This window comes from Lactuca sativa, chromosome 5 (genome assembly GCF_002870075.4).
Source record: "Lactuca sativa cultivar Salinas chromosome 5, Lsat_Salinas_v11, whole genome shotgun sequence".
NCBI classification, from domain to species: Eukaryota; Viridiplantae; Streptophyta; class Magnoliopsida; order Asterales; family Asteraceae; genus Lactuca; species Lactuca sativa.
In genome coordinates, this window is record NC_056627.2 from 289972087 (window position 1) to 289982767 (window position 10681).

Here is a 10681-nt window from a genome sequence, read left to right on the forward strand (position 1 = left end):
GGCTCGGGAACCACACTTCTCGAGATCTTCGGGATCTCGGGACTTGCCTCGAGGCTCGAGAATAATATCGGGGCTTCGGGGTATTTGTGGCACGCAAATCGATGCAAAACGGTAGAGAGAAGAGAGAAAATAGCAAAAGAACTCGGCTACCCTCGCATCCTATTTATAGGAGGCTGGAGCCTCGGAGTACGCGGGGCGTACGCCAGTACGCTGGGCGTACTGGTCCGAATTCGTCACTGTGTTCGTCATCCGAAGCCACTTGCTGCGAATGTCGACATCTTCGGTGTACGCGGGGCGAACTTCGGATCGGATCGCTGACTCCCCTTCGGATAATGCCGGATTTTCCAATTAAAATTAAATACAAATTATTTAATAAACTTCGGAAATTCATATCTTCTTCATACGAACTCTGTTTTCGACGTTCTTTATATCCACGCGAAGGTGAGACTACGCTCTACAACTTTCGTTTAGACTCCGTCGGCTAATTTTAACTTTATTTTTATTATTTATTTTTAATAGGCCGGGACAGAAAAACTTCGTTATAAATTCATAACTTCTTCGTTTGACGTCCGTTCTCGCCTAACTTTTCATCGCTTCGATACCAACAACGAGACCTTCGATCCTCGTTTAGATTGTTTCGACTAAAAACCGCTCGATCTCAAATCGAGTATTTCGGGCTGCACACTACTAAGCCGAAACCTCGATAAATCATAACTTCCTCATACGAAGTCAGATTTGGGCGTTCTATACATATTCGGAAACCTCATTTCAACTACTACAACATTATCCAAAGATATCAAGTTTATTTTACACTTTAATTTTGACGCTTATTTTTATTCTTAATTAATCAAACCACATAATTAAGCAATTAAGCACAAAACACATAATACTCAAATAATACACTTTTATTATTTCAAAACGGGTTACAAAGGTTAACCTAGACTATTACATTGCTAAAAATGGCAAGCCCGGAAACACAGGCGTTACAGTTCAGGTGAATCTTAATCTTCTTTTGGTGAATCAAATCTTATTGTTAAAAAACCTAAAGGATTTTCTCTTATTGAAGAGCATAACACTTTTATTGATATTGGTCAAGCAATGGGGTATGCTATGGACGGTTGTTCTAAAAATATTCAGTAGATCATTGAGGTGTATGGAGGCTCGAATGGTTTATTATGAATTATTTATCCTTGAATATTCAAGGAATGAGGTAGGGTCCGAAGACAAAGTTGATTAGGGAGTTGTGCAATCTTTGTGGGGAAACAATGGTTTTGAATATTCGTGTAGTTTGGCAAGAGGTTTATCAAGGGTATCCTCTGTGTTTGGAATAAGTCTTTGTTCTTGAAACACAAAGTGTTTGTTGATACTAGTTTTATTATTGTATAGGGTATTTGAAGACCTTCTAAATATCGTTTACTAGTGATTCTCATGGATTCTCCATAATTGGCTTTAGTAAAAAGAAAACTTTGGGATCATCTTTCTCATGTTATTGCTGATTGGGAGGGTGAAGTCATCATTATGGGGGATTTCAATGAAGTTCGTTTTGATTATGAGAGGTATGGGTTGGTTTTCAACCCTCCGATATAGATGTTTTTAATAGTTTTATTATTAATAATTCTTTATTTGATGTCCCGGTGGTGGAAATTCCTTTACTTGGGCTGTTAAATCGGGTTCAAAAATGAGCAAGCTTGATAAGTTCTTAATTGCTGAAGGTCTATTGGATGTTTTCCATAATATTCGGGGGTAGTTTTGGATCGCCATTTTTCTGATCACCGTCCCTTTCTCTTAAAAGAATGGGTTTGTGATTATGGTCCGTCTCTATTTAGAGTCTTTGATTCTTGGCTTTCAGTTGACAACATTGAGAAGGTGGTAGAGGGTTCTTGAAGAATTATAGGGTGGTAGAGGAGAATAGGATGGTTTCTCTAAAAAAGAAACTCCAAGTTTTAAAGAAAAATCTTAAGGAGTGGAACATGCAAGTTAGAGTTGATCGGCTCAATGATAAAGATGAATTGATTAAGAAGTTGTTGGTTCTCGACAAGCAAGTTGATCCGGGATGTGCAACTTCGACAAATTTGGAGAATAGGAGGATGTTGTTTAAAGAATTGATGGGTATTGAGAAGAAAGATATGGATGATTTGGCTCAAAAAGCTAAAATTAAGTGGCCTATCGAGGGTGATGATAATACTAAGTTTTTTCATTGTATTCTCAATAATTCTAGGAAACAGATGGCTATTCGCGATATTTTTAAAAATGGTGTTTGGATGGATGACCTAATGACTGTCAAAGCTAAATTCCTTGATCAGTTTAGTGTCAGGTTCGCCAAGCCTACTACTCCTATGGCTTCAGTTGTACATAATTTTACTTATATCTTGTCTTTTGAGCAGGTTGCTGCTTTGGAAGCTGATGTTTCTTTTGAAGAGATCAAAAAGGCTGTGTGGGATTGTGGTATGGATAAATCTCCGGATCCGGATGGGTTTTCTTTTGAATTTATTAGAAGGTTTTGGTACTTGTGCTTATTCCTAAAGTGGTTGATGCTATAAATGTCAAGGACTTTTGTCCTATTAGTCTTATTGGTTGTCAATATAAGATAGTTGGGAAAATTATTGCTAATCGGTTGATTTTTTGTGGTAGATAGCTTTGTGAGCAAGGAGCAGTTTGCTTTCATTAAAGGTAGGCAAATCCTTGATGGTCCTTTTATTATGAACGAAGTTTTATCTTGGTGTAAGTTCAAAAATAAATCGGACATGGTTTTCAAAGTTGATTTTGAAAAAGCCTATGACTTGGTGAGGTGGGAGTTTCTTGATATTATGAGTAGGATGGAGTTTGGTGTTAGATGGAGAAACTGGATACAAGGATGTTTATCCTTTTCCCGGGGTTCGGTTCTGGTTAATGGCTCTCCCATAGAAGAATTCCAACTCTTCAGAGGGTTGAGACAAGGAGATCCATTATCCTGTTTCATGTTTATTTTGGTCATGGAGAGTTTACATGTGGCGTTTCAAAAAGTAGTTGATAATTGTCTTTTTTGTGGCATTTCTCTTGATTCTTCTTCCAGCTGTTGTTTATCTCATCTTTTTTATGTGGATGATGCTATTTTTGTGGGTGAATGGAAGGATTCAAATGTCAAAAACATCGTTCGGGTGCTTCACAGTTTCTTTTTAGCTTTGGGTTTGAAAATTAATTTAAATAAGAGTAAGCTTCTTGGTTATGAGGTCCTATTTCGCAGGTTGAAGATTTGGCTTCTGTTATTGGATGTATGACTATGAAGACTCCTTTTCCTTATCTAGGGCTTATAGTGGGATTGAATATGTCCCGGCTCTCGAGTTGGAAAGATATTTTTTTAAAGGTGGTGGATAAACCTCAAAATGGAAAGTTAAAACTCTTTCGATGGGATGTAGTCTGACTTTAATCAAGTCAGTTTTGGGTTCTCTTCTCACCTTCTTTATGTCTTTGTATAAGGCTCCTATTGGCATATTGAATTTGTTGGAGGCTATAAGAAATAAGTTTTTCATTGGAGCTTATTTGGATGAAAAAAAAACGAGTTGAGTTGCTTGGAAAAAAAATTATCTCACAAAAAGAATGGAGGATTGGCAGTTAGTAGTCTTTTTTATTTGAATAGAGATCTTCTTTTCAAGTGGGTTTGGCATTTTTTTTAATAACCCAAACTCCCTTTGGGTGAAAGTGGTTAAATGTATACATGGTGAAAAAGGGTTTTTTGGTAGTCACTTGCCTAAGGGGAGTGCCTTGATGTGGCTAGATATTTTGAAAGAAGTTAATCATTTGAAGGATAAAGGCTTGGACTTAATGTAGTTTTGTGTTAAGAAGGTTAGGAATGGTTTTCTACTACATTCTGGAGTGATAGTTGGGTTGGTGGCTCTTCTCTTAAAAGTTAGTTTGCGAGTCTTTTTAATCTAGAGTTAGAAAAACACGGTTCAGGCAAAAATAGAGCATGACTCCTTTCTTTCTTCTTTTCGCATATCTCTTAGGAGGTGTTGAATCTCTTCAATGGGGTAGTTTTAATCGGTTGATGGAGTATGTTTCTTTGTCTCATGCTTCTGACAGGGGGTATTGGAATCCTTCTGGATTGGGGGAGTTCTTGGTTGCATCCGCTAGATCTTTCATTGATGAAAAAACTCTTCCTTCTTCCTCTACTAAGACTAAGTGGAGTAAATTGGTACCAATAAAGGTTAATGATTTTTCTTGGCGTTTGGCTCTTGGTAAGCTTTCTACTCTCCATAATCTTTTAGCTTGGGGTTTGGATGTCTCGTCCTTGCTTTGCCCTATATGTGATTCCATTTCTAAAAACAGATATCATTTGTTCTTTAGTTGCCATTTGGTTGTGGACCTTTCTGCTAAGGTCCTTAGATGGTGGGGGTTTGATAACTGTTTGTTTGCTTCATTTGAAGATTAGTTGATTTGCTTTTCTTCTATTCGATGTTCTGGAGAGACTAAACATTGGATGGACAGAGTTTTTTATTCTCTTTGGTGGCACGTTTGAAATTACGAGAATTCTCAGATTTTTGCTTCTTCAGTTCCGAGGCCGGCAGTTTTATTTGATAATTCCATTCCTAAAATCTTTTTTTGGTGTAAGACCAGGTCTAAGAAAAACTTAAATTGGGCCGATTGGTTTCAAAACCCCCAACTTGCTATTTATGCTTGTTGTTTACTTTGCTTGACTAGTTTCTTACTAGTCCGTTTTGTTTAATAAAATTTATCCGCTCTAAAAAAACAAAGTTTTTTGTTTAAATCAAACGTTTATTAAAAGTTAAGGCTTAAAGGCTTCAATAAGCCCTAAGTAAAAGACTAATATTTAAGAACATTTTCATTGGAAGCTTATTTTATAGCTTATTATTGTTTGATTTATTTTATTTATAAACTATTACCATTGAATCTAATGATTTGTTTTTTTCATCCAATGGTCAATATATCATCATGTTTAGTATATTTAACCCCATTATCTTCTAACTATATTTCATTTGACCTCTTAATTACATTTTAGTTTAAATATTTTTAATTTATTTACTAGTTAATTATTTCTATTAAATGTTTAATGATATTTTATTTATGAAATATAAATTTATAACGATTATATAATAATTTCAATCTTTATTATAACTTCGTATTTTATGTCTAAATGATAGCATGATGAATCATATACATAATGGACTAGTTTAGATCGGTCTTAACCGCATGATTATGAATTCATTTTGTTGAATAGAATAGTAAATAAATATCATAATATATTAATATGAAACTCGATAGAGGTAATTTCAAATGAAGAATTTATACAAAATCCAAACTATTGTCATTGAACCGCTACAAGATCAACAATTTCATAAGCTTGGGCCTATATTGCTGATATAAAAACATCTATTTCCATTCGATGTCTATAAAATATGATGTGTGTTTAAAAAATGATCAATTAAATGGAGATAATTTTATAGAACATTTTAAATATATAGTGATAGATTAAGTAAAATTAATGTAACATATGGTTTTCATGTATTTATATTTTAGTCATTGGCTTAATTAAAGTTTTCATATTTGGCCATTTATGTCAAAAACCTTGCATTTCAGCTCATACGTTGGGCGTACGTGAGGTACGTGCAGCGTACATGATCGAGCCTTGGAAATGCGAAACTCATGCTAGTACGTTGGGCATACATGTGGTACGTAGGCGTACTAGCTCAGGCTATAAACCCTAAAATTTAGGATTTGATCCCTATTTAATCCACCTTATGCCTCCATTGGACATTACTTATCAGCCTCCCTTCCCTCTAAACCCTAGCTACCGAACCCTAGCCTTTAGAGTGAGGCTCTTGGAGTCTTTTGGAGATTTTGTGCATTCGTGGAAGAAGAAGGTCCTTGAAGAAGGTGATGTTGCTTGCAAGCTTGTAGATCCTAAAACTCATTCATCTTGTGCATCTTTTGAAGGTATATAGTATATACATTGCTGGTGTTCTTTCTAGATCTCCATAGATGGGTTTTTATGGGCTTTTTGTCCCAAATCTTGGACCTTTGTGAGTATGGAGTACTCCAGAGCATATTGGCTGTCCTTTTAGATGTATTAGAGTGCTTAGATTCATAAAAATGGTTGCTTGATCATTTCCCTTGGCCTATGCATGAGTTAAGTGACTTAAGGTGTTGTGGAAGTTAGAGTTTTATGTATTAAGCCCTCTCTAGCCATGCAAAGACTTAAATTCGGTGACTTCATGGGTTAAGACATTCTATAATGGTCAAATCTGAAGTTAGGATATGTGTCTTAATGGATTAAGACATAAAAGTTGTTAAGTTGGGACATTAACAAGAGTTGGTGATACACGTTGGGGTTCTCATCTTCGTTCCGTTTGTAGTTTGCTTAACATGTTTGATTGTACTCGTGTTGTGCTCCAAGGAATAATTGATGACGTATCTACTACTTATTCTCAACGCGGAGATTCTGATGCAGCTTATTGTTACCTGAAATCATATGAGTTTGTGTTTATTCTTCACTTGACAAAGGAACTAATCGGAAAAACTGATATCCTTTCTCAAGCTCTACAAAAGAAATCCCAAGATATTCTTAACGTCATGGAGTTAGTTTCAGCAACAAAGAAGGTCTAAATGATTTCAGAAACAACGGATGAGATTCTTTACTTGCACATGTACAGTTTTTTGTGAGAAACATCAAATAGATATGCCATATATGAATGCTCCATATACTTCTACTCGATACCGGCCTCGAAAAACAGATAATCATGTTACTTTTGAACATTTTTATCGAGTAGATTTGTTTACATTTACATTGGACAAACAGTTACACGAGTTGAATAGTAGATTCAATGATCAGGCGATGGAGTTGTTACGTCTTAATTCTACTTTAGTTTTAAAAGAACACCCTAAAGTGATTAACATTGATCAGATTTGTCTTCTTGTTGAGAAGTGTTATCCTGAAGATTTTACGGAGCAAGAGAGAATTCAATTACGATATCAATTGGAGATTTTTTATATTGATATGACAAAGAATCACAGGCTAAGTGGTTTATCAACTATTGCTGACCTATGCAAGGGACTTGTGGAAACTCAGAAACGTAAGACATATTATTTGCTTGATAGAGTGGTTCGGTTAATCTTGACACTTCCAGTTTCTACCGCTACAACAGAGAGGGATTTTCTACAATGAAAATATTCAAGTACCGTCTTCGCAATAAGATGTCAGATGACTTTTTCGCAAACAATTTGGTGGTTTACATTGAAAGGGAAATTGTTGAAAACATTGATTCAAAATCGGTAATTGATGATTTTAAAGACCTTAAAGGTCGTCGGACTGAGTTGTAATTCTTTTTTTATGTATTGTTAGTGTTTAATTGCTAAAAAAAATTGGTTTTTTTGTGTAAGAACGGTAACTTTAGGTATTTTGGTGTTTAAATGCGGAAAAAAAATATTTTTTATGTGTAATAACGTTAATTTCAGATTTTTTTACTTTCGAACCTCCAAATTATATGTTCAAGCTCAGCTCATAACATAGACATATGATCTTGCTAAAGTTTAAATATATTTCGTATTTTCAAAAAATACGTTATTTCAAAAAATACGTTACTTGCCCCGCTTAGAGGGGAGAGAACCTGGCGGAGGGGGAGTATTAGAAGAGGAGGTATTCCAACTCAAGAATCTACTTTTGTATCTTCCGATAAAAATAAAAAACAATCTTTTTCACATATTGTCTTGATTGACCGTGACTGACATCAAACAGTGAAAAAAGATTTTTTTTTTCAATGAAAACAAACACTACCAAATTAAGATAATAGCCCATCAATTCAACCAAGAGTTACCTGATCCGGCCTTTTGATTTTATTAGAAGATTTTAATCATAAGATAATCGCTTATCAATTCAACCAAGAGTTACCTGATCAAACCTCTTGATTTTGTCAGAAGATTTTAATCATAAGATAATTCAATCAAGAGTGTTCAGATCACTTGATTTTGTTAGAAGATTTTAATCATATGATAATTCAACGAAGAGTGATCAGACCACTTGATTTTGTTAGAAGATTTTAATCATAAGATAATCGCTTATCAATTCGAAACTGTTGATTTATTATTATTATTATTATTATTATTATTATTTTGAGTTCTATGACGTGCTAGATTAAACTAATCGAAGGAATTACAAACTTATTAAAAGAATGTTTGATTTGAATATAAAGCATACATCTACAAACAACTCTGTTGGGTCAAATTGGAATTACCCTTTCGTGCACAAACATAATCTCAAGTAGATACAGAAGTAATTTCGTTTGAAAAAAAAAAACAATCAGCAGCTCCTCCTATCTCGAATCACGAATCACGTTTCTCACTTAATGAACACAATTTACCAGTATAACAGGAAATTAACAAACACAGAGCTGCAATTGACACTGAGAAAATACCTTCTCTACGGTGAAGAAGCAACTAGATAGCCCCCTGCTTCGAGGCCATCTTCGTCCAAAAACAAGTCATCCGTCTTCCTCAAAACAGCGTGAATCACAACAAGTACAAGTCCACCCAAAATCGACAACAGTATGTTCATCGTGGCGTCAGTCAGCAGCAGCAAAACAATCGTAACAACAGATAGAAGCCCAAGCACCACACGATCATCGATCACACTCTGACAAATCGTTAGAGGTTCGTCGCGGAGGAAGTAGAGGAACAACCACGCCGCCATCAACACCGTGAATACGATCAACGAGGTCGGATTCCATAACAGGCTCAGGAACAAAATAATGAGCACAACAATAGCATAGTTCATGCGGAAGTATCCAATGTTCGTTTTAATTCGAGAAAACGCGTCGGAGACGCTTTGAGGAAAGTTGATCGAAGCGAGGTTGAACATCTCCTTCCATGGCCGTCGGGTGCCTAGTCCTGTTTGTATGCGGTCTCTTGCGCGAGTTAGGAATTCGAGATTCGTACCTCCGCTAGATGACGTCGGAATCGTGCCGTACGTCGTCATTATCGCCGGCAGTTGAAGAAACGGCGGCGAGGGTTGGGAGTAGTTGGTGCCTGAAATAGGGCGGTGGAATAGAGAGGGAGATCAGGGCGTAGAGGTGATTCGCATGTGATCTCCATTGATTTAGGCGCGTCACTCTGTTAAATAAACAAATTGCTTCAAATACCCTACTTCTATATTCTAATTTTCTTTTAAGTGTCCTTTTAGAGAAATTAAATATCCTCTACACGTTTAAGAAATTCATAATAGATAAAATTTCCCAAATGGTACTTTTGTTTATCAAATTTTCTCATATATATATATATATATATATATATATATATATATATATATATATATATATATATATATATATATATATATATATATATATATATATATATATATATATATATATTATTTTTTTCTTGAATTTCATGCATTTGATACCCTTTTTTTTAACTTTCTCAAGTCACATTCATTTGAAACTCCTCTTTTTTAACTAATGCAACTCAAAAGTTTTCTTAATTATTACTTAACACTTAAAAGTTTTATAACTTATATTATGTTTAATTAGCATTTAGTGAAAAGTTTACTATAAAAAGGTCAATCTTTTGTGTCTTTTGTGTTATATAAAATCTTAAATGTAAGAAGGATTTGAAGATATTGTGATTCAAATGTTTTCATATAGTTGAAACATTCACGATCCAAATATAATGATTTGAAGAAATGAGTTATGTCGCATCGATGGTAATTGTAATATGATTTTTTTTTCTTTCAACCAAAACAAATGAAGCTTTTCTATTCTTTCTTTATATTCAGTTTCTCATTTAATATTTATATATGATTTGTGTGTATTACTCAATCTTGAATGTGACTCTCCAAACATCAATGTTTTGCTTCGAATATCTTTATGATTCTTCTTTTTCAAGAAAAATATTTTGATTGCAGGTTAATGAAGAATTGTCATCAAGTTTCTATGGTTGAATGATGTTAAATGAAGAAAGAAGATTCATAAAATGGATATATGTTTTTTTGTTTGAGCAAAGTTGACGAATATTAGTTTTTTCTTTTTGATTTAAATGTATGTTTATCTAACATCTTTATTTATATATTCAACCACCCAATGCTCTTATTTATTTGATTGTAGTTTTTTTATTTTGATTATGTTTATTTTTTTTTGTTGGGTTATCCTACTCAACATATTTAAAAGACAATATTTAAAAGATATTTGAACATTTGATATGTAATTATGATAGACTTATCATGATATGTTCTTCATATGAAAGTAATTTAACCATATTACTACGACAAGAATTACATATGACATTTACGAATATATATATATATATATATATATATATATATATATATATATATATATATATATATATATATATATATATATATATAGTGTGTGTGTGTGTGTGATTTGTTTAACATGTATATGCACCTATGTATGTTATAAATTTACAATTAAATATCTTTATGTTTAATAATTGAAGGGATTAAAATCATGCATCAAAACCAATTATTTAGACAAATATAATAATAATAATAATAATAATAATAATAATAATAATAATACATTTCCAAATACCACATTCATTTGAAACTCACACTACAACTCAAGAGTTTTCTAATTTATTATATTTATTAGTTACAACTCAAGAGTTTTTAACTTATGATCATTAATTAGTAATCACTAACAACTTTTTATTTTCCTTTCTTTTATAAGGT

At 33.7% G+C, this 10681-nt stretch overlaps 2 protein-coding genes across 2 annotated transcripts; one reads left to right on the forward strand and one right to left on the reverse strand.

Moving 5' to 3' along the window:
* Positions 1–1913: 1913 nt before the first annotated feature.
* Positions 1914–3257, forward strand: LOC111910071 (uncharacterized). Its single transcript, XM_023905863.1, has 2 exons — positions 1914–2445; positions 2632–3257. The coding sequence occupies exons 1-2, from the start codon at positions 1914–1916 to the stop codon at positions 3255–3257; spliced, it is 1158 nt and encodes a 385-aa protein (XP_023761631.1).
* Positions 3258–8131: 4874 nt separating this feature from the next.
* LOC111910309 (PRA1 family protein F3) lies at positions 8132–9165 on the reverse strand. The gene has a single exon (XM_023906129.3). It carries the CDS (start codon positions 8963–8965, stop codon positions 8411–8413), a length of 555 nt encoding a protein of 184 aa, XP_023761897.1. The 5' UTR covers positions 8966–9165; the 3' UTR covers positions 8132–8410.
* Positions 9166–10681: the final 1516 nt, after the last annotated feature.

Bases quoted from the DNA above. Each gene is read 5' to 3' on its own strand.
- LOC111910071 (XM_023905863.1), top strand. From the start codon at position 1,914: ATGGTTTCTCTAAAAAAGAAACTCCAAGTTTTAAAGAAAAATCTTAAG. The intron at 2,446-2,631 runs GTATGGATAAAT...TTTTTGTGGTAG, and splicing joins AAAGGCTGTGTGGGATTGTG to ATAGCTTTGTGAGCAAGGAG.
- LOC111910309 (XM_023906129.3), bottom strand. From the start codon at position 8,965: ATGACGACGTACGGCACGATTCCGACGTCATCTAGCGGAGGTACGAAT.